This window comes from Ranitomeya variabilis, chromosome 5 (genome assembly GCF_051348905.1).
Source record: "Ranitomeya variabilis isolate aRanVar5 chromosome 5, aRanVar5.hap1, whole genome shotgun sequence".
In the NCBI taxonomy this organism is placed as follows: domain Eukaryota; kingdom Metazoa; phylum Chordata; class Amphibia; order Anura; family Dendrobatidae; genus Ranitomeya; species Ranitomeya variabilis.
The window spans coordinates 376,800,713-376,825,630 of NC_135236.1; the positions used below are offsets into that span (position 1 = coordinate 376,800,713).

Consider the following 24,918-nt stretch of genomic DNA (forward strand, 5'->3'; position numbering starts at 1 on the left):
TAAGTTCCTTGAAGGGTCTAGTTTCCAAAATGGGGTCACTTGTGGCGGTTTTCCACTGTTTCGGTACATCAGGGGCTCTCCTAACTCGACATGGTGTCCGATCTCAATTCCAGCCAATTTTGGTTTCAAAAAGTCAAATGGCGCTCCTTCCCTTCCGAGCCCTGCCGTGCGCCCAAACAGTGGTTTTTCCCCACATATAGGGTATCAGTGTATTCAGGATAAATTGCACAACAACTTTTGTGGTCCATTTTCTCCTTTTACACTTGTGAAGATAAAGAAATTGTTGCTAAAAGATCATTTTTTGGGGAAAAAATGTGATTTTTTATTTTCACGCTTCTATGTTCTAAACTTCTGTGAAGCACCTGGGGGTTCAAAGTGCTCACAACATAGCTAGATAAGTTCCTTTAAGGGTCTAGTTTCCAAAATGGGGTCACTTGTGGCAGTTTTCCACTGTTTCGGTACATCAGGGGCTCTCCAAACGCGACATGGTGTCCGATCTCAATTCCAGCCAATTTTGGTTTCAAAAAGTCAAATGGCGCTCCTTCCCTTCCGAGCCCTGCCGTGCGCCCAAACAGTGGTTTTCCCCCACATATGGGGTATCAGTGTACTCAGGATAAATTGCACAACAACTTTAGTGGTCCATTTTCTCCTTTTACACTTGTGAAGATAGAGAAATTGTTGCTAAAAGATCATTTTTGGGGAAAAAATGTGATTTTTTATTTTCACGCCTCTTTGTTCGAAACTTCTGTGAAGCACCTGGGGGTTCAAAGTGCTCACAACATAGCTAGATAAGTTCCTTGAAGGGTCTAGTTTCCAAAATGGGGTCACTTGTGGTGGTTTTCCACTGTTTCGGTACATCAGGGGCTCTCCTAACTCGACATGGTGTCCGATCTCAATTCCAGCCAATTTTGGTTTCAAAAAGTCAAATGGCGCTCCTTCCTTTCCGAGCCCTGCCGTGCGCCCAAACAGTGGTTTTTCCCCACATACAGGGTATCAGTGTATTCAGGATAAATTGCACAACAACTTTAGTGGTCCATTTTCTCCTTTTACACTTGTGAAGATAGAGAAATTGTTGCTAAAAGATCATTTTTTGGGGAAAAAATGTGATTTTTTATTTTCACGCTTCTATGTTCTAAACTTCTGTGAAGCACCTGGGGGTTCAAAGTGCTCACAACATAGCTAGATAAGTTCCTTTAAGGGTTTAGTTTCCAAAATGGGGTCACTTGTGGCGGTTTTCCACTGTTTCGGTACATCAGGGGCTCTCCAAACGCGACATGGTGTCCGATCTCAATTCCAGCCAATTTTGGTTTCAAAAAGTCAAATGGCCCTCCTTCCCTTCCGAGCCCTGCCGTGCGCCCAAACAGTGGTTTTCCCCCACATATCGGGTATCAGTGTATTCAGGATAAATTGCACAACAACTTTAGTGGTCCATTTTCTCCTTTTACACTTGTGAAGATAGAGAAATTGTTGCTAAAAGATCATTTTTGGGGAAAAAATGTGATTTTTTATTTTCACGCCTCTTTGTTCGAAACTTCTGTGAAGCACCTGGGGGTTCAAAGTGCTCACAACATAGCTAGATAAGTTCCTTGAAGGGTCTAGTTTCCAAAATGGGGTCACTTGTGGTGGTTTTCCACTGTTTCGGTACATCAGGGGCTCTCCTAACTCGACATGGTGTCCGATCTCAATTCCAGCCAATTTTGGTTTCAAAAAGTCAAATGGCGCTCCTTCCTTTCCGAGCCCTGCCGTGCGCCCAAACAGTGGTTTTTCCCCACATATAGGGTATCAGTGTATTCAGGATAAATTGCACAACAACTTTAGTGGTCCATTTTCTCCTTTTACACTTGTGAAGATAGAGAAATTGTTGCTAAAAGATCATTTTTTGGGGAAAAAATGTGATTTTTTATTTTCACGCCTCTATGTTCTAAACTTCTGTGAAGCACCTGGGGGTTCAAAGTGCTCACAACATAGCTAGATAAGTTCCTTGAAGGGTCTAGTTTCCAAAATGGGGTCACTTGTGGCAGTTTTCCACTGTTTCGGTACATCAGGGGCTCTCCAAACGCGACATGGTGTCCGATCTCAATTCCAGCCAATTTTGGTTTCAAAAAGTCAAATGGCGCTCCTTCCCTTCCGAGCCCTGCCATGCGCCCAAACAGTGGTTTTCCCCCACATATGGGGTATCAGTGTATTCAGGATAAATTGCACAACAACTTTAGTGGTCCATTTTCTCCTTTTACACTTGTGAAGATAGAGAAATTGTTGCTAAAAGATCATTTTTGGGGAAAAAATGTGATTTTTTTATTTTCACGCCTCTATGTTCTAAACTTCTGTGAAGCACCTGGGGGTTCAAAGTGCTCACAACATAGCTAGATAAGTTCCTTGAAGGGTCTAGTTTCCAAAATGGGGTCACTTGTGGCGGTTTTCCACTGTTTCGGTACATCAGGGGCTCTCCAAACGCGACATGGTGTCCGATCTCAATTCCAGCTAATTTTGGTTTCAAAAAGTCAAATGGCCCTCCTTCCCTTCCGAGCCCTGCCGTGCGCCCAAACAGTGGTTTTCCCCCACATATTGGGTATCAGTGTATTCAGGATAAATTGCACAACAACTTTAGTGGTCCATTTTCTCCTTTTACACTTGTGAAGATAGAGAAATTGTTGCTAAAAGATCATTTTGGGTGAAAAAATGTGATTTTTTATTTTCACGCCTCTTTGTTCGAAACTTCTGTGAAGCACCTGGGGGTTCAAAGTGCTCACAACATAGCTAGATAAGTTCCTTGAAGGGTCTAGTTTCCAAAATGGCGTCACTTGTGGCGGTTTTCCACTGTTTCGGTACATCAGGGGCTCTCCTAACTCGACATGGTGTCCGATCTCAATTCCAGCCAATTTTGGTTTCAAAAAGTCAAATGGCACTCCTTCCCTTCCGAGCCCTGCCGTGCGCCCAAACAGTGGTTTTCCCCCACATATGGGGAATCAGTGTATTCAGGATAAATTGCACAACAACTTTAGTGGTCCATTTTCTCCTTTTACACTTGTGAAGATAAAGAAATTGTTGCTAAAAGATCATTTTTTGGGGAAAAAATGTGATTTTTTATTTTCACGCTTCTATGTTCTAAACTTCTGTGAAGCACCTGGGGGTTCAAAGTGCTCACAACATAGCTAGATAAGTTCCTTGAAGGGTCTAGTTTCCAAAATGGGGTCACTTGTGGCAGTTTTCCACTGTTTCGGTACATCAGGGGCTCTCCAAACGCGACATGGTGTCCGATCTCAATTCCAGCCAATTTTGGTTTCAAAAAGTCAAATGGCGCTCCTTCCCTTCCGAGCCCTGCCGTGCGTCCAAACAGTGGTTTTCCCCCACATATGGGGTATCAGTGTATTCAGGATAAATTGCACAACAACTTTAGTGGTCCATTTTCTCCTTTTACACTTGTGAAGATAGAGAAATTGTTGCTAAAAGATCATTTTTGGGGAAAAAATGTGATTTTTTATTTTCACGCCTCTATGTTCTAAACTTCTGTAAAGCACCTGGGGGTTCAAAGTGCTCACAACATAGCGAGATAAGTTCCTTGAAGGGTCTAGTTTCCAAAATGGGGTCACTTGTGGCGGTTTTCCACTGTTTCGGTACATCAGGGGCTCTCCAAACGCAACATGGTGTCCGATCTCAATTCCAGCCAATTTTTGGTTTCAAAAAGTCAAATGGCCCTCCTTCCCTTCCGAGCCCTGCCGTGCGCCCAAACAGTGGTTTTCCCCCACATATGGGGTATCAGTGTATTCAGGATAAATTGCACAACAACTTTAGTGGTCCATTTTCTCCTTTTACACTTGTGAAGATAGAGAAATTGTTGCTAAAAGATCATTTTTTGGGGAAAAAATTTGATTTTTTATTTTCACGCCTCTATGTTCTAAACTTCTGTGAAGCACCTGGGGGTTCAAAGTGCTCACAACATAGCTAGATAAGTTCCTTGAAGGGTCTAGTTTCCAAAGTGGGGTCACTTGTGGCAGTTTTCCACTGTTTCGGTACATCAGGGGCTCTCCAAATGCGACATGGTGTCCGATCTCAATTCCAGCCAATTTTGGTTTCAAAAAGTCAAATGGCACTCCTTCCCTTCCGAGCCCTGCCGTGCGCCCAAACAGTGGTTTTCCCCCACATATGGGGTATCAGTGTATTCAGGATAAATTGCACAACAACTTTAGTGGTCCATTTTCTCCTTTTACACTTGTGAAGATAGAGAAATTGTTGCTAAAAGATCATTTTTTGGGGAAAAAATGTGATTTTTTTATTTTCACGCCTCTATGTTCTAAACTTCTGTGAAGCACCTGGGGGTTCAAAGTGCTCACAACATAGCTAGATAAGTTCCTTGAAGGGTCTAGTTTCCAAAATGGGGTCACTTGTGGCGGTTTTCCACTGTTTCGGTACATCAGGGGCTCTCCAAACGCGACATGGTGTCCGATCTCAATTCCAGCTAATTTTGGTTTCAAAAAGTCAAATGGCCCTCCTTCCCTTCCGAGCCCTGCCGTGCGCCCAAACAGTGGTTTTCCCCCACATATTGGGTATCAGTGTATTCAGGATAAATTGCACAACAACTTTAGTGGTCCATTTTCTCCTTTTACACTTGTGAAGATAGAGAAATTGTTGCTAAAAGATCATTTTGGGTGAAAAAATGTGATTTTTTATTTTCACGCCTCTTTGTTCGAAACTTCTGTGAAGCACCTGGGGGTTCAAAGTGCTCACAACATAGCTAGATAAGTTCCTTGAAGGGTCTAGTTTCCAAAATGGCGTCACTTGTGGCGGTTTTCCACTGTTTCGGTACATCAGGGGCTCTCCTAACTCGACATGGTGTCCGATCTCAATTCCAGCCAATTTTGGTTTCAAAAAGTCAAATGGCACTCCTTCCCTTCCGAGCCCTGCCGTGCGCCCAAACAGTGGTTTTCCCCCACATATGGGGAATCAGTGTATTCAGGATAAATTGCACAACAACTTTAGTGGTCCATTTTCTCCTTTTACACTTGTGAAGATAAAGAAATTGTTGCTAAAAGATCATTTTTTGGGGAAAAAATGTGATTTTTTATTTTCACGCTTCTATGTTCTAAACTTCTGTGAAGCACCTGGGGGTTCAAAGTGCTCACAACATAGCTAGATAAGTTCCTTGAAGGGTCTAGTTTCCAAAATGGGGTCACTTGTGGCAGTTTTCCACTGTTTCGGTACATCAGGGGCTCTCCAAACGCGACATGGTGTCCGATCTCAATTCCAGCCAATTTTGGTTTCAAAAAGTCAAATGGCGCTCCTTCCCTTCCGAGCCCTGCCGTGCGTCCAAACAGTGGTTTTCCCCCACATATGGGGTATCAGTGTATTCAGGATAAATTGCACAACAACTTTAGTGGTCCATTTTCTCCTTTTACACTTGTGAAGATAGAGAAATTGTTGCTAAAAGATCATTTTTGGGGAAAAAATGTGATTTTTTATTTTCACGCCTCTATGTTCTAAACTTCTGTAAAGCACCTGGGGGTTCAAAGTGCTCACAACATAGCGAGATAAGTTCCTTGAAGGGTCTAGTTTCCAAAATGGGGTCACTTGTGGCGGTTTTCCACTGTTTCGGTACATCAGGGGCTCTCCAAACGCAACATGGTGTCCGATCTCAATTCCAGCCAATTTTTGGTTTCAAAAAGTCAAATGGCCCTCCTTCCCTTCCGAGCCCTGCCGTGCGCCCAAACAGTGGTTTTCCCCCACATATGGGGTATCAGTGTATTCAGGATAAATTGCACAACAACTTTAGTGGTCCATTTTCTCCTTTTACACTTGTGAAGATAGAGAAATTGTTGCTAAAAGATCATTTTTTGGGGAAAAAATTTGATTTTTTATTTTCACGCCTCTATGTTCTAAACTTCTGTGAAGCACCTGGGGGTTCAAAGTGCTCACAACATAGCTAGATAAGTTCCTTGAAGGGTCTAGTTTCCAAAGTGGGGTCACTTGTGGCAGTTTTCCACTGTTTCGGTACATCAGGGGCTCTCCAAATGCGACATGGTGTCCGATCTCAATTCCAGCCAATTTTGGTTTCAAAAAGTCAAATGGCACTCCTTCCCTTCCGAGCCCTGCCGTGCGCCCAAACAGTGGTTTTCCCCCACATATGGGGTATCAGTGTATTCAGGATAAATTGCACAACAACTTTAGTGGTCCATTTTCTCCTTTTACACTTGTGAAGATAGAGAAATTGTTGCTAAAAGATCATTTTTTGGGGAAAAAATGTGATTTTTTATTTTCACGCCTCTATGTTCTAAACTTCTGTGAAGCACCTGGGGGTTCAAAGTGCTCACAACATAGCTAGATAAGTTCCTTGAAGGGTCTAGTTTCCAAAATGGGGTCACTTGTGGCAGTTTTCCACTGTTTCGGTACATCAGGGGCTCTCCAAACGCGACATGGTGTCCGATCTCAATTCCAGCCAATTTTGGTTTCAAAAAGTCAAATGGCGCTCCTTCCCTTCCGAGCCCTGCCATGCGCCCAAACAGTGGTTTTCCCCCACATATGGGGTATCAGTGTATTCAGGATAAATTGCACAACAACTTTAGTGGTCCATTTTCTCCTTTTACACTTGTGAAGATAGAGAAATTGTTGCTAAAAGATCATTTTTGGGGAAAAAATGTGATTTTTTTATTTTCACGCCTCTATGTTCTAAACTTCTGTGAAGCACATGGGGGTTCAAAGTGCTCACAACATAGCTAGATAAGTTCCTTGAAGGGTCTAGTTTCCAAAATGGGGTCACTTGTGGCGGTTTTCCACTGTTTCGGTACATCAGGGGCTCTCCAAACGCGACATGGTGTCCGATCTCAATTCCAGCTAATTTTGGTTTCAAAAAGTCAAATGGCCCTCCTTCCCTTCCGAGCCCTGCCGTGCGCCCAAACAGTGGTTTTCCCCCACATATTGGGTATCAGTGTATTCAGGATAAATTGCACAACAACTTTAGTGGTCCATTTTCTCCTTTTACACTTGTGAAGATAGAGAAATTGTTGCTAAAAGATCATTTTGGGTGAAAAAATGTGATTTTTTATTTTCACGCCTCTTTGTTCGAAACTTCTGTGAAGCACCTGGGGGTTCAAAGTGCTCACAACATAGCTAGATAAGTTCCTTGAAGGGTCTAGTTTCCAAAATGGCGTCACTTGTGGCGGTTTTCCACTGTTTCGGTACATCAGGGGCTCTCCTAACTCGACATGGTGTCCGATCTCAATTCCAGCCAATTTTGGTTTCAAAAAGTCAAATGGCACTCCTTCCCTTCCGAGCCCTGCCGTGCGCCCAAACAGTGGTTTTCCCCCACATATGGGGAATCAGTGTATTCAGGATAAATTGCACAACAACTTTAGTGGTCCATTTTCTCCTTTTACACTTGTGAAGATAAAGAAATTGTTGCTAAAAGATCATTTTTTGGGGAAAAAATGTGATTTTTTATTTTCACGCTTCTATGTTCTAAACTTCTGTGAAGCACCTGGGGGTTCAAAGTGCTCACAACATAGCTAGATAAGTTCCTTGAAGGGTCTAGTTTCCAAAATGGGGTCACTTGTGGCAGTTTTCCACTGTTTCAGTACATCAGGGGCTCTCCAAACGCGACATGGTGTCCGATCTCAATTCCAGCCATTTTTGGTTTCAAAAAGTCAAATGGCGCTCCTTCCCTTCCGAGCCCTGCCGTGCGTCCAAACAGTGGTTTTCCCCCACATATGGGGTATCAGTGTATTCAGGATAAATTGCACAACAACTTTAGTGGTCCATTTTCTCCTTTTACACTTGTGAAGATAGAGAAATTGTTGCTAAAAGATCATTTTTGGGGAAAAAATGTGATTTTTTATTTTCACGCCTCTATGTTCTAAACTTCTGTAAAGCACCTGGGGGTTCAAAGTGCTCACAACATAGCGAGATAAGTTCCTTGAAGGGTCTAGTTTCCAAAATGGGGTCACTTGTGGCGGTTTTCCACTGTTTCGGTACATCAGGGGCTCTCCAAACGCAACATGGTGTCCGATCTCAATTCCAGCCAATTTTTGGTTTCAAAAAGTCAAATGGCCCTCCTTCTCTTCCGAGCCCTGCCGTGCGCCCAAACAGTGGTTTTCCCCCACATATGGGGTATCAGTGTATTCAGGATAAATTGCACAACAACTTTAGTGGTCCATTTTCTCCTTTTACACTTGTGAAGATAGAGAAATTGTTGCTAAAAGATCATTTTTTGGGGAAAAAATTTGATTTTTTATTTTCACGCCTCTATGTTCTAAACTTCTGTGAAGCACCTGGGGGTTCAAAGTGCTCACAACATAGCTAGATAAGTTCCTTGAAGGGTCTAGTTTCCAAAGTGGGGTCACTTGTGGCAGTTTTCCACTGTTTCGGTACATCAGGGGCTCTCCAAATGCGACATGGTGTCCGATCTCAATTCCAGCCAATTTTGGTTTCAAAAAGTCAAATGGCACTCCTTCCCTTCCGAGCCCTGCCGTGCGCCCAAACAGTGGTTTTCCCCCACATATGGGGTATCAGTGTATTCAGGATAAATTGCACAACAACTTTAGTGGTCCATTTTCTCCTTTTATACTTGTGAAGATGAAAAAATTGTTGCTAAAAATCATTATGTGGATAAAAAAGTTAACTGTTAATTTTTCCTTCCACATTCCGTTAATTCCTGTGAAGCACCTGAAGGGTTAATAAACTTCTTGAATGTGGTTTTGAGTACCTCAAGGGGTGTAGTTTTCAGAATGGTGTCACTTTTGGGTATTTTAAATCTTATAAGCCCCTCAAATGACTTCAAATGTGGTGTGGTCCCTAAAAAAAATGGTTTTGTAAAGGTTGTTTAAAAAATGAGAAATCGCTGTTTAACTTTTAACCCTTATAACTCCCTAACAAAAAAAAAATTTGGTTCCAAAATTTTGCTGATGTAAAGTAGACATGTGGGAAATGTTATTTATTACCTAATTTGTGCGATATGAGTCTCTAATGCAAGGGTATAAAAATTCAAAGTTTGAAAATTGCAAAATTTTCAAAATTTTCACCAAATTTCCGTTTTTTTCACAAATAAACGCAAGTAATATCAAATAAATTTTGCCACTATCATGAAGTACAATATGTCACGAGAAAACAATGTCAGAATCACCAGGATCCGTTGAAGCGTTTCAGAGTTATGACCTCATAAAGTGACAGTGGTCAGAATTGTAAAAATTGGCCGTGTCACTTAGGTGAAAACAGGCTTTGGGGTGAAGGGGTTAATGCCATCTGCGGACCAGTAGATCACAAGCATCAATATTGATCATGGGCCTTGTCCGGGTGATTTTTCCAAAATATCTGAATCTTTTGATATTATATATTGTGGATGGTGGGATATTCCAAGTTTTTGAAAATGTACATTTAGCAACATTTTACTAAAATTATTCTTCTAATTTTAAACGCAGTTATTCACAGATTGATGAACCTCTGATTATCTTTGATCCTGAGCAACACTCAGCTGTAGAGCTGTAGAGGCAGGGGTGTAACTACAACAGGTGCAGGGGTTGCAATCGCACCCAGGCCCTGGAGCCTAGGGGGCCCTAAAAGTCCCTTTGGCCTATAGAAAAAGACTATTGGTATTAAAGATTTAAAATATTTGGGGGCCCCGTTGGAGCTTTCGCATCGGGGCCCATGAGTTTCAAGTTACGCCACTGTGTAGAGGTAAGCAGTAAGACAAGCATAAGTATTTTTTATTTTGATGGTCCATTGCAGTTTATCAAAATCGCATCCAGTCAGCCACCACTTTGCTGAATCTGTACTGAAGTGAATTATAAAAAAAAATTATATTTTGCATATTTTTGTAATATTCAAGTATAATTCAATTCCACTGGAATATATTTGCTCATTTTCATTGGCTGCAAGACATTTCCAAATTGCATTCTTATTTTCTTTGCAGTTTACACTGTGTTCCATCTTTTTGGAAATTGGGGTCGTACACTAAATCAGGGAATCTCAAGATATTTTTTTACAGGGGTTTCATAGGCCATGACAAAATGACGTCTTAACGTCACTGTTGGTCAAAGTTAATACCTTTACAAAAAAATTAAAGTCAGCTTACCTTTAACTTGTCTCATAAACCTTGTATGGCATTACAAAAAAAACACAAAACGAATCAATTGCTTTGTTAATCATAGATTACTTCAGTCACAGAAAAGCATGTGCCTTTCCTGTGAAATCTGCATTCTTAACTGGGACATATTATGTAGGCCAGTAAGGTCACTTCACAATTTGCAAAGCACTAGACTACGTGAATGTTATCCTGCTAGAGTGAGTCAGGTTTGACTGAATCTAAAGGTACCTTCACACGAAACGACATCGCTAGCGATCCGTGACGTTGCAGCGTCCTCGCTAGCGATATCATTTCGTTTGACACGCAGCAGCGATCAGGATCCTGCTGTGATGTTGCTGGTCGCTGAATAAAGTCCAGAACTTTATTTGGTCGTCCGATCGCTGTGTATCGTTGTGTTTGAAAGCAAAAGCAATGATACCAGCGATGTTTTACACTGGTAACCAGGGTAAACATCGGGTTACCAAGCGCAGGGCCGCGCTTAGTAACCCGATGTTTACCCTGGTTACCAGCGTAAAAGTAAAAAAAACAAACAGTACATGCTCACCTGCGCGTCCCCCAGAGTCTGCTTCCTGACACTTACTGAGCGCCGGCCCTAAAGTGAAAGTGAAAGCACAGCGGTGACGTCACCGCTGTGCTGTTAGGGCCGGAGCTCAGTCAGTGTCAGGAAGCAGACGCTGGGGGACGCGCAGGTGAGCATGTACTGTTTGTTTTTTTTACTTTTACGCTGGTAACCAGGGTAAACATCGGGTTACTAAGCGCGGCCCTGCGCTTAGCAACCCGATGTTTACCCTGGTTACCCGGGGACCTTGGCATCGTTGGTCGCTGGAGAGTGGTCTGTGTGACAGCTCTCCAGCGATCAAACAGCGACGCTGCAGCGATCGGCATCGTTGTCGCTATCGCTGCAGCGTCGCTTCGTGTGAAGGTACCTTTAGAAATAAGCCATTATCTAGTACCTAAGGTTTGCTTTGTTTTTGACCCTACCTTCAATAACAATGACCACATGGCGACATCAGTGGTGGCACTGGTGACTATGTGTCTTCCCGATAAAATACTGCTTTGTTAAGGGTTTGAATATTCAGTGCAGCTCAGCTTTCATGGACTTCTTTACTTGTATAAGCAGATAACATAATATTTCCTATTCTTATGTTACATAGGGATACAGTAAGCTTTGTGTCGGGTATATTCCTTCTGAGCTCCTGGGAGCCAAAGTGCAAAACATTTTTTCTACAAGTTTGACTACAAGGTGTGTTAACCTATAGCTGTCACATACTGTAATTACATAGTGCAGATATAAAGACGAAAGCTCTGCTTTAATTGCAGTTATATCTATGGGTGTGAGTTGCAGAAGCTGGCTAATTGTGAATACTTAAAACATTTATACACAGAATAAAAATCAGTCTATACCTGTACAAATCCACACATTTTGTAGTGGTCAAATAAAGGCAGACTTGGACGATCGTCTCGAAAGACCGTTATCCTATAGCTTCTTAATAATATTGGGGTTTGTGAAGAATCATCAGTAACATGTAAAGTGATGGGATTTGTTCCGAGTCCAAGTGGGTATTTTGCAAAGCTAGAAAAAAATAATATTTAAACATTATTCAGAAAATCTTAGATGCTATAAGTTAGGATCTGTATTTTCAGCTCACCAGCTATCACTTTTTAATGTTAAATTCCTGAATGTTGTCACAGGACATGTTTTAATTATCATGTCATTTATATTTTAATTGTACATTGAGTGACAAAGATAAAAAGTCAAGGCAAACGTATATGTCTTGTTTACTAATATATTTCTTTCTTGACTATTTAGCACCCACCGTATTTTCCGGCATATAAGACGACTGGGCGTATAAGACGACCCCCCAACGTTTCCAGTTAAAATATGAAATCTTCTTAAAAGTCGGGGGTCTTTTTATATGCCGTATGTCATCTTATTGGACCGTTGACTAATGTGCCTTTTGGGGTGGGGAGTGGTCCCGATGATGAAGAGGGGGCGTCTCACAGGAAAGTGTGAGTGGAGTAGCCCCCTATTACCTCATTGCAGCAGCGTGGGGGTCTCTGTGCTGGGGAGCGGCGCCTACTCATTGCGGTAGCATAGGGTTTCTGTGCTGGGAGCGGCAGCTCCTCTTCGTGCCGTGGGGTGGTGCATCTTCTTGCAGCGTCGGGACTCCTCCGGCATTTCCTCAAGGCCCGGAGGCACCGGCAGCTCCATTGCTGCGATGCGGTGGCCTCCGGGAAAATGGCCGCTGGGGGCGGCGCATGCTCAGATTCAGATCTCGTCTCCCGAGATCTCGGGTCGAGATCTGAATCTGAGCATGTGCCGCCCCCAGCGGCCATTTTCCCGGAGGCCACCGCATCGCAGCAATGGAGCTGCCGGTGCCTCTGGGCCTTGAGGAGATGCCGGAGGAGCCCCGACGCTGCAAGAAGATGCACTGCCCCACAGCACAGAGCCCCCACGGCACGAAGAGGAGCTGCCGCTCCCAGCACAGAAACCCTATGCTACCGCAATGAGTAGCCGCCGCTCCCCAGCACAGAGACCCCCACGCTGCCGCAATGAGGTAATAGGGGGCTACTCCACTCACACTTTCCTGTGAGACGCCCCCTCTCTTCGTCATCGGGACCACCCTCCCCCACCCACCATATGCACATTTGTCTGTACCCGGCGTATAAGAGGACCCCCGACTTTTAAGAAGATTTTGAGGGGTTAAAAAGTCGTCTTATACGCCGGAAAATACGGTAATTCCAAATTACTACCTAAAATCAAAACTTAAACTACAGGAATTAATATATTTGTCCAAATTCTACCAATGGAGCACTGAAAGGGCAAATTTTGCTTCTTTTTTGACATGTTTTAAAGTTATATTGACACTAAAGCCAGTTCTGCCTTAAGCAATCCAAAACATGTGCCTCTATTTTTTGGAGAAGAATATTTGTGAATTTGTAAGCTTTTCCATTAATTGTAGATTTGGATGTATGTTTGTAAATACATGCCATGTATTTGCATAGCCTTTGACACACTTTTTTCATTTATTAGTTTACAGATATGACAAAGATAAAGGTTATTTTTCTGATATTTCTTTAACCTTTTATGCTGGAATTATTTAGCCAATTGTGTGCAGGTTTTAAGCGATTTTTAACGGGGTTGCCTTTTAAATTGAGATAAAATCTATAGGTAATTAAAGGTTTATTTTCAACTTGATCTCTTAGATCTTTATCTTAAATTAATACATGCCAATTATTGATTATAGTAGAGCAGATTGCATTGTCCATAGAACCAAATTTAAAATTGAAAATAAAATTTTTTGGTTTATTACATTTATTCATGTTGTTGTATTTGAACAGGGATTTTCGATTAGATTTTTTTTTTGCTTTTTCCAGTGCTTCTAATAATTTGTTAGGATAACCTCTCAAGGAAAATATTTTCCTTAATTCAGCTGATTGTTTCTCAATACCTATTTCATTGCTGTTATTTTTCCTTAAGCGTAAAACTTGGCTATAAGGTAATGTGCTTTAGTGTGCGCTGGAGAAATGTAAAACAGAATTAGTGGAGGTTTGCTTTCTGAAAACCTCTGTTGTCAGTTCCCCATTTTTTACTTCCACCCCGACATCCAAATAATTACGTTCAAGACCTCCATATACCAATGTGAATACCATATTCATATTGTTGGAATTATTGAAACAGATTACAAAATCACTGAAGTTCTCATTTATACCTGACCACACCATGACTATATAACATATATAACATGCGTACATTTTTATGAATTTGAGAAAAGGATTTTTGGAGAAAATATATACATTTTTTCCAAAACTGCAAGGTACAAATTAGACAGGGCACAAGCAGCTGGCATGCCCATAGCTGTACCTAGGCAATGCACGTACCATTTTTCCAAGATCCTAAATGTGTTATGAGTGAGTATAAATTCTATACAGTTACATATAAAATTGATGTAATCTGGGTTTTTGTCAGTTTGTTGGAGTATATTGTAAATGGCTTTAATAAGTCTTGTGTAGAGACTCAACATCGTTAGCTGTAAGAAGAAAAATCATCTTGTCACTCTATGTCCTGTACTACCCTTAAAAATTTGCATGTATCTTTGATATAAGAGGGGACATATCTTAGGAGGGGTTGCAAGAGCCAGTCAACTTATTTAGACAGTGGCTCTGTCAAAGATCCCACTCCAGAGATTATAGGGCGTCCTGGGCGAGAGGTGAGAGATTTATGGATTTTCAGTATGAAGAATCAATGTGGTTTATTAGGGGACTCGGGCAATAGTTTTTCTGCTTTTTTCAAAGAGAGAACACCTAAATCTACCTGTTTTTTAAGAAACAAAGTTTAGATTTAAATTTGGCGGCGGGGTCATAGCTCAAAGGGGTATATGTGTTGTTATATGAAAGTTGTCTCAAAGATTCTTGTTTGTAGTAATCCTTTCTCATTAGAACTATATTGCCCCCCTTGTCCACTTGACAAACCACTAAATCTTTCCTGTCTTTTAATCTCTTTAGTGCAAATAACTTCCCTTCACTCAAATTCTGGGGCATCTCCAGATAAATTTGAGCATTGATGTCGTGCGCCACTAAATCATGGAAAAGATTAATAGCATTGCCAGAGGCAATAGGGGGCATATAGATAGCTGGAACACTTCCTACAAAAGGCTTTACATGAGTTTCTTTCTCTATTACCAGTGAAATTTCACTAAAAAAAATTTAAACTAAGAAGTAATGGAGTGTCATTATCGACACTGTGGTTAGTGGAGTTACCAACTCTAAAGTCCAGAGGACCAACCGGTCACTTACACCCAAATATTGATTTACCTAATTAAAGAAGAATCATTTCAACTGATCACCAAGTGCCACTTTTCATTGCTTCTTTGATTGGACTTGGTATGATGCTATTTTGTTCCCAATGAAGCACCGGTGTCCGAGAAGCTCTCTCAAGCTGCTAGAATTGCTGCAAGGTTAATAAGGTATTTACTATGTTGTTTGGTGTTGGTTCCTTCTACTTCTAGCTATACATGGATTCATGTACTGACTGTGGTTCTGGTGCTGGATGCATAAACTGACATAGGTTTTGGTGCTGGATTCTTGTACTGGTAGTGGCTCTGATGCTGGATTCATGAACTGACTGTGGTTCTGGTGATGGATTTATGTACTGACAGTGGTTGTGATCTCATCAAAGCTTGGAGTTTTGAGATTTTGAGGAAAATTGGGGAGTTTGTGCTCAGTTTTTGATCCAAAAACTCACTGTAAGTTAGGTTTTGATTACCATCAGTTTTTTGAGCAGAAACTCTCAAAATCCTCCTCAAATATGTACAACTTGATTCTGTTAATGTTTCCATGCACTGATAGTGGTTCTGGAGATGTATTCATGTAAGTGCCCTTTACATTTTTTTTATGTCCCTCGGGATTGATTCAGTATGACAATGTGGCCGTTTGACAAAATATGTTCTGCACTCCTGTTCTACAAGAACTTTCATGTACAAGATATACAGAAAAAAAAACCAAGTATAGACCTGGACCGAAGTTTATAGCTAGTGTTTATTTTAACAATTATAAAACATCTAATTGATATAAATGCTCAGAAAACACAATGTTATTGCCAGATAAAACTATTTTCCAAATGTGTATATTATTTTTGTTTTTGAATCCCATAGTTTAAATGAACACAAAACAGATTGGCAAATTGATTAACCTCTTCTAAATCTTTAGCTGGTGTCATGCAAAATGTAAGCAATCTTAGACAAACATCAAAACTGATGTGGAAAGCATGTTAGTGAATTAATTGCCGCATTTGCTGAAAAAAGTGAAAATAAAATGCCTTTCAATTATGCTCTCAAATTAAAGAATTAATGACAGCACGATAATGATAGCAAAGTAGGCAATACACATTTGTAAAAAAGAATGCACAACACAGTAGTTGAACAATAGTTAAAGTGTTGCCTCTTTCTCTCCTTGTATTCACCTTTAAATTGTAACTATTTTGCAGCTGCTGCATGGCATGGAGTGCTGTTACTTAGCTAACTGTATGGAAATGTTGTTTGTGCATATGATCAGGAATGGATGTGCCACAACAGATTTATAAGCTACATATACTGTAGTACTGGCAAGTAACAATATACATGAACATTATCTGTTTTTGAAAACAGACGAGATGATGAAAAATAATTTTATTTTAACCAAGAGCATGCTCCAAACGTTCTCATCTGAATATATATTATTTCAAATATCTTCTAAGTTATAACTCAGAAAAATAAAAGCATTCCATATCTCACAATAGTCTTTGATGCCCAATTATAGTTCTCAATAATGACATGGCTTCTTAAAGGGTTATTCTCAAGTTGTGTCTTGTGCAGCACACAGCTCTCCAGTCACTTTCACTTCTTTCTTGTTATAAGGGGCAGGCAATCCTTCTTGATTGACAGCTCTAGTTCAGTACCTTTGTTCCACTGCTAAGCTCCTGCTACTGTGACACATTAATGGTCTGTCAGTGCTTGTTCTGAAGTCTGCACTGTTATAACTATGAATGCATGTCGATCTAAGCAGGGCCTTTGAGTAAGTATATGGCTTGGGAAAGTAAAAGCAGTGATTACAAGAATTTGTCTTGAAACTAGCGATAGTGGGGGCTGTGGATTCTGATTTTGTAGGACTGATAACAGCAGTTCTGGATCATAAGCTAACAGAGAGGGTGAGGTAAGTATCTGTCTAACGGCTCGTCAGTCTCCTTGGCAACAGCCTATGCACTATGGAAGATAAAAGTTCTCATTGCATGAGAATGACAGTAGAAGGGAAAGGCATGTTTATTGTCAACATGCAAATTTTTATGCTGTGTATCTAAGAATACCCCTTTAAGAAGAGTCCAACTAAATACTTAATTGCAATTAAATTATTAATAGTCAATATATGCTCACTCAAAAACTGGCAACGTACCATGTAAAAGTGTGCATGTAGAGAATAGAGATAGCAACATGTTACGTACTGATTAGGGCCGCTCACTGAGCACCCAAGCTCAGAATATACACTGCTCAAAAAAAAAAAGGGAACACTAAAATCCCACATCCTAGATATCGCTGAATGAAATATTCCTGTTGTAAGTCGTTATTCATTACATAGTGGAATGTGTTGAGAACAACAAAACCTAAAAAATTATCAACACAAATCACAACTATTATCCCACGGAGGTTTGAAGTTGGAATGATGCTCAAAATCAAACTGGAAAATGAAGTTACAGGCTGATCCAACTTCAGTTGCCTTAAGACAAGAAAATGATAATAATAATCTTAATTTTTATATAGCGCTAACATATACCGCAATGCTTTACAATTTGCACACATTATCATCGCTGTCCCTGATGGGGCTCACAATCTAAATTCCCTATCAGTATGTCTTTGGAATGTGGGAGAAAACTGGGGTACCCAGAGGAAACCCACGCAAACACAGGGAGAACATACAAACTCCTTGCAGATGTTGTCCTTGGTGAGATTTGAACCCAGGACTCCAGTGCTGCAAGGCTGCAGTGCTATCCACTGAGCCAATGATGCTCAGTAGTGTGTGTGGCCTCCACGTGCCTGTATGACCTTCATACAACACCTGGGCATGCTCCTGATTAGACAGCGGATGGTCTCCTGAGGGATTTCCTCCCATACCTGGACTAAAGCATCCGCCAACTCCTGGACAGTCTGTGGCAGTAGCGTAGCTACCGGTGGGCAAAGGGTGCGAGTGCCCTGGGCCCGGAGCTCAGAGGGGGCCCACCCAGAGCTACACTAATGTAACTGTATTGGCGCGCGCAGCGCACCGATACAGATGCATTCTGCGGTAGAGCAGGGAGATTCGGTTTCCCTGCTCTGCTGCTATGGGGCCCCTGAGCAGGTGGGGGGGCCCTGGTGCCAGCAGTGGGCCCCCTGCCCATCACTGCAAGGTCAGCTGTATCGGCATTTAGCCAATACAGCTGACCGCATTGATGAGGGAAGGAGCGTGCAGCGCTCCTTCTCCCATCACCCCCGTCAGTGTCTGACATCACCGACGCCGACACTGACAGTGAGAGTGATGTCACCACCCGGCGCCCGCTGTCAGAAGATGAGTGGGAGCTAGGAGCAGTGGGATCACCACTGGAACAAGGAGGAAGAGAGGTGACTATTTATTTATTGTTTTTTAATGGGGGCTGCCTTATACTACAGGGTCTGCCTATGGGGGTACTGTCTTATACTTACAGGGTCTGCCTATAGGGGTACTGTCTTATACTATAGGGTCTGCCTATGGGGTGCTGCCTTATACTACAGGATCTGCCTATTAGGGTACTGTCTTATACTACAGGATCTGCCTATGGGGGTACTGTATTATACTTACAGGGTCTGCCTATAGGGGTACTGTCTTATACTACAAGGTCTACATATGGGGTGCTGCCTTATACTACAGGATCTGCGTATGGGGGTGCTGCCTTATACTACAGGGTCTGCCTATGGGGTGCTGCCTTATACTACAGGATCTTCCTATGGGGATACTGTCTTATACTACAGGATCTGCCTATAGGGGTACTGTCTTATACTACAGGGTCTGCCTATGGGGGTACTGTATTGTACTTACAGGGTCTGCCTATGGTGTGCTGCCTTATACTACATGGTCTGCCTATGGGGTGCTGCCTTATAACACAGGGACTGCCTATGAGGTCCTGCCTTATACTACAGGGTCTGCCTATGGGGTGTTGTCTTATACTACTGGGTCTGCCTATGGGGGTGCTGTCTTATACTACAGAGTCTGCTTATGGGTGCTGCCTTGTGCTATAGAGTCTGCCTATGGGGAGTGCATCATACTATATTAAGGACTATGTGGTGCATTATACTATATGAAGGCCATCCTACAGTGTGGGGATTACAGTAAGGGGGCCATCGTACAGTGTGGGAATTACAGTGAAGGGGCCATCATCCCGTGCTGGAGCCATCAAACAGTTTGGAGACTACTAAGGGGTCAGTATACTGTGTGGCTGGTACTATACAGGGAAGGGGCATTATACTGTGTATAAGAGAGCATCATACTGTGTATAGGGGAGCTGTACAGGGGGGAGCCTCGGGACATTATTAAATGTAAAGTGGGCACTTATTGTTACAGGGGAACTCAGGTTACTGTGACTATTAAAGGGGCACACAGGGCATTATTACTTTCTAGGGGGCAAAATGTGGGCTCTGTTTTCTAGGGCATTTGCACCCGGCATTACTATATTAGAGAGGGGTGCTTTAGAATTTAGAGGGCACAGAGAATCAAACAGCAGGTGCAGTAATAGGGACACATACGGCAGCAGCGACTCAGTATTGGGGTATCAGGGGCAGTAATAGGGATACATACGGCAGCAGCGGCTCAGTATTGGGGTATCAGGTGCAGTAATAGGGACATACAGCAGCAGCGGCTCAGTATTGGGGTATCAAGTGCAGTAATAGGGACACATACGGTAGAGCGGCTCAGTATTGGGGTATCAGGTGCAGTAATAGGGACACATATGGCAGCAGCGGCTCAGTATTGAGGTATCAGGGGCAGTAATAGGGACACATACGGCAGCAGCGGCTCAGTATTTGGGGTATCAGCAGGATGAGGAGTTTGTGCAGGTTGGGAATAGATGGTGATGGGTCTGGAATGTGAGAAGTGAAACATGTCTTTGTTGTATTCTCTGCAGGTGAATCATTGCTGGAAGAAGTTGTCATGTCAGTCTGGGCCAGATGGAAAAGACAGGAAAAGTGAACGATTTCATCAGAAAGGATGTCAGCGGTAAGTCATTATCTGTAACTGTGCAGTGATCTCTTATTTGTTCTGTAGGGCTGCTATTTACCACTGACCATATAGTAGTAATATCTATGTTGGTCTTTGTATAGAGATTATCTTCAGTAACAGAGCGGTCATCTGCTGAGGTCCTCCACCACTATTAGGGTGCGTCACACAGTTGTAATCAAGGTTACCTGGTTAGGGGCACACTTAGAAGTTTCGCCCCCCCGAACCAAAACTCTAGCTACGCCTCTGGTCTGTGGTGCAATTTGCCATTGATGGATGTTGCGAGACATGATGTACCAGATGTGTTCAATCAGATTCAGGTCTGGGGAACGGGCGGGCCAGTCCATAGCTTCAATGCCTTCATCTTGCAGGAACTGCTGACACACTCCAGCCACATGAGGTCTGGCATAGTCCTGCATTAGGAGGAACTCAGCACTGCACCAGCATATGGTCTCACAAGGGGTCTGAGGATCTCATCTCGGTACCTAATGGCAGTCAGGCTACCTCTGGCGAGCACATGGAGGGCTGTGCGGCCCTCCAAAGAAATGCCACCCTACACCATTACTGACCCACCACCAAAACCGGTCATGCTAAAGGATTTTGCAGGCAGCAGATCACTCTCCAAGGCCCCTCCAGACTCTGTCGCGTCTGTCACATGTGCTCAGTGTGAACCTCCTTTCATCTGTGAAGAGCACAGGGCGCCAGTGGCGAATTTGCCAATCTTGATGTTCTGTGGCAAATGCCATGTGTCCTGCACAGTGCTGGGCTGTGAGCACAACCCCCATCTGTGGACGTCGGGCACTCAGAGCATCCTCACAGAGTCAGTTTCTAACCGTTTGTGCAAACACATGCACATTTTTGGCCTGCTGAAGGTAATTTTGCAGGGCTCTGGCAGTGCTCCTCTTGTTCCTCCTTGAGGTAGCAGTCCTGCTGCTGGGTTGTTGCCCTCCTACGGGCCCCTCCACATCTCCTGGTGTACTGGCCTGTCTCCTGGTAGCGCCTCCAGCCTCTGGACACTACGCTGACAGACACAGCAAACCTTCTTGCCACAGCTCGCATTGATGTGCCATCCTGCATGAGCTGCACTACCTGAGCCACTTGTGTGGGTTGTAGAGTCCGTCTCATGCTACCACGAGTGTGAAAGCACAACCAACATTCAAAAGTGACCAAAACATCAGCCAGAAAAGCATTGGTACTGAGATGTGGTCTGTGGTCCCCACCTGCAGAACCACTCCTTTATTGAGTGTGTCTTGATAATTGCCAATAATTTCCATCTGTTGTCTATTCCATTTGCACAACAGCATGTGAAATTGATTATCAGACAGTGTTGCTTCCTAAGTGGACAGTTTGATTTCACAGAAGTTTGATTTACTTGGAGTTATATTCTGTTGTTTAAGTGTTCCCTTTATTTTTTGAGCACTGTATTAATAAATTAAAAGTTATACTGAATCTTTTCCAATTAACCTATATATCAGTTTACACCTTGTTAAATATAAAAAATCCCTGCACACCAGACCGAATACTAAACATTAAAGATCCTCTTTAAAGCAAAACCTTTGCTAGTAGCCTGCATTAGACTGACCGTGTTCTGCAGCAGCACTTCCTCTGTGACAGCACTACAGTGTGTTAGCACCCCATAAACAATTTACACATTTAGTTTCTGCCTAGATGCCATCAAGTTTCCTGTATTTTGGCAAGTAGGTTCACGTTTAAACTTGTATATTAAAAAATTGTATTTACTATTTATTTAATATTTATATATTTATTATATTTGTATTTACCACCCTTGCTGGGTTAGTCTGCAGGTTAATAGTGTTCTGAAGCTGCCAGGCACCCACACTAAGTGACCCACTGCTGGCAGGAAATTAACTTCCATTCTAACCGACAGCTTTGGGTTTTCAGTCACAGGTGTGGGCCAGTCATGGCTTCAGTCACCGTTCACTATCACCGAAGTGCATACTGAGTGGCAGCTGTAACTGCGCCCCGCCACTGACTGATTGCCAGCTCTAATGATGACTCACCTGTCAGGTAGTGGTGGGGCGTAATTACAGCTGCCGCTCACTATGCACTGATCTTTTCATCCTGGCAATGGGGCTCTCTGTGTGGACATCGGGCAGCTTTAAAGTGATATTAACCTGCAGATTAACTCCATAGTGCTTTTCACATGACAGTTTCCCTTCAATGTACTGAGGGATTTTGCATTTCTATGTAAAATAAAAATGCAGCTTGACCATAAGGTGAATTATACATTATATCAGTATGTGCATTTTCCTTTACTGCAGCTGCATGGGACTTCTTAGTATTTTGAGCATTTTCTAAATATTAAATCTAAAATAGTGGAAGCTAAACAAAAAACAACATTTTTTATTTTCACTTCTGCTATCATTGCTTACCGTGGTCCATTCTTGTCATCCAGGTGCACTTGGCTATTGCAGTTTGCAGGCTCTGCGCCAATTTCTACTGACACTACATCAAATGGCAGCTCTGCATAATAGTCTTTTATCTTTGGGTTGAATTCAGGAGTCAAGTCCAGAGGTGGATAGCTGAAGATACGACTGATGTAAGATGGTGTATCATTATCTGTTCCAAGACACAAAGGAGTGATGAGTTGGTATTATAAGAATTATAACATGGCTTGCCAGCATTGTTCCTTGAATACGGCAATTAACCCTAGCAGGTAAGACGTAAGTAAGCTATCTGCAAAACAGCAGCGATGTTTACATATAAACATAACATCATGTATAGGATAAAACAAGAGAAAAAAAACTAAGCAGCAGATATTTTTCTATTATAATTGTACAGATAGACATATACTGTCCATCAGTGCAATAACTTAAAGAGGTATTCTCAGGTTTAAAAGTTCTCCCCTATCCATTGGATAGGGGATAACTTCCCAATCACTGGGGGGTCTGAATGCTGGGACTCCCACTGGCGACAAGACCCATTGAGCTTATGATCCCCAAGTGAATGGAATGGTGGACCATTATGCATACTGCAGCTCTCTTTACTATTTATAGTATCACCGGAGATTAGCAGAGTGGTGTGTTCAGCCGGTCTTCAGCACTCATATAAAAATGGGACCAAAAAATACAAAAATAGACATTGCACTATGCATGTTTATTTTTGCACACCTGCTTTAATAGTCCAGTTTGCTTTCTGTACATGTACCTATCTAACCAGCATTTCTTGTTTCCTTTTGGCAAGGTTTAATAATTGGGGTTGAAAAGATTGTTAAAAGTTAAGATTCGTATAAAATATGCGGTGAAAGAAAAGTGGAAATAGGAATGGACAGGATAATGAAAAATAAAAAATGACCTATAACACAGCAAAGAATGTGGGGGTCACTAGAAGCAGTAGAAGCATCATCACCACTGGCTCCAGCTGTCCAAGCAATAGTATAACCAAATGCAGGCCACAATTGACCTCCTTTGCCTCTTGAAGCATATTAGTGGGGTGGCAACAGAGTGCATTATGGCACGTCACTTATCTCAGTTAAAGCAGGATGATGTTACCTCTAACAACAACACCATCAGTTTGAGTGCTCTGCACAGAACTGTCTGTCTGATCACAAATGACTAAGAGGGGTCATTTTTTAACTGTGTTATTAAATAGACTGTTGGTTATCATCTCATTCTATGGCGGGTCACTTTGATATTACTAAAGCTATGTTTGTGCTAAAGATATTAAAAAGGGTGGGATACAGTCCTATGAGACCTAAGAGTATTTCAAACTTTTATGTGCTATTATCTGCGATTTGCAGAAAATGTATTCACTGTAAAACTAATTTTTTGGAAAAAGTTGCTGAATATGCCAAATCTGAATTTAAAAATATTCGATCTTCTCTAGTGCTGACCATTGGGCCACCATGCTGCCTACTGTGCTGGTTTATGCCGTTAATCACTCTGCTGTTCATGCCCTTGATTGTACTACTTTATGCAAAAATATTCAAACTAGCACAAAAGTAGTATCACTTTTCCCATGGACAACCTGTCAAAGGTCAACATTAATTTTCTAATGTTGGATTTACAATAACGTTCAGCGTACCATTTTTCTGTTATAAGGACTTCTACAAAAGAATGCATCTGTCCTATAGTGGATACAAATGGCGCCAGGAGGGCCTCATTCATTTTAATGGGGTCTGTTTGGTTTCCATTATGATAGCTATCATTTTGATTTTTGTACCAGCAAACATGATGGGACATGTGACTGAGCACAATAATGGATAATTTAACACAAGTGTTAATGCAGCGCCCCAGAGTCCTGGTCGTTGCAGTACTGTGGCTCCGCCACTATGGGGAGCTATGGTGCGTCTGATGGCACTGAAGGAGTTCATCTGATCAGGTATCACAGACACCAATACATTTCACAGTCGGGCCTCCGGGGGGAGCTAAGGGTTCTATTCACTAGGCCACTCCCCACCATAGTGGGTAAACTGGGGGTCAGGCAGGAAGTTAGATCAGAAAGCTGACTGGGTTGGAACCAGGCAACACCTTGTGGCAGAGGGTGTTGTGGGGGAAGATACAGTAGGGTCTCTGTCAGGGGTGGGATCCTGACAGAGGCTTGGCAACTTGAGCGAACGTAACGGGACCGCGCCTGCTCCGGGTAGCGGCGGTGCCCAAGGAAGGACTAGAAGCGAGATAGATTGTGCTGAGTGAGAAACGAGATCAAGCAAAAGGAGAAATACCAGTAGGGGTCGTGCTGTAAGACCGGAGCAACACCCTACTGAGGCGCACTACCGGTGGCCGGAACGCCGAGGGAGTATTATAACATTCAGCTTCAAGCAATACTCTAAACAGCGGCAGGACAGTCAGTCTAAGGCGGGCTGTCTAACTCAAATCACCTATGCAGTCTTGGGGGGCAACTTGTGGAGAGGGGCGACTCTAGGGTCCCGGAAGAGCTCCGAGCCTACCCGTCAAACGGGTGCCGTTCCAACCAGAACATCAGGGAGGGACGGAGGATTAGAAGAACATCATTTAATCGAGTTGTGAGGGAACTTAAGAAACAGACACAACAGTTGTGGGGGACTTTCCGTAAGCACAGCAGGGAAGGACCACAACACATAGCGCTAGAAGGAAGGCACCGATTTCCACCTGTGA

General features: G+C 42.5%; 1 protein-coding gene across 1 annotated transcript in view; it reads right to left on the reverse strand.

Moving 5' to 3' along the window:
- Positions 1-24,918, reverse strand: part of CPED1 (cadherin like and PC-esterase domain containing 1) — a 644,735-nt gene that overhangs the window by 285,526 nt on the left and 334,291 nt on the right. Inside the window, exons 14-15 of the mRNA XM_077264976.1 lie at positions 22,216-22,402; positions 11,474-11,642 (exon numbers count right to left, since the gene is read on the reverse strand). Of these exons, the coding sequence (XP_077121091.1) occupies positions 11,474-11,642; positions 22,216-22,402 (356 nt within the window). The remainder of the gene's footprint in view (positions 1-11,473; positions 11,643-22,215; positions 22,403-24,918) is intronic.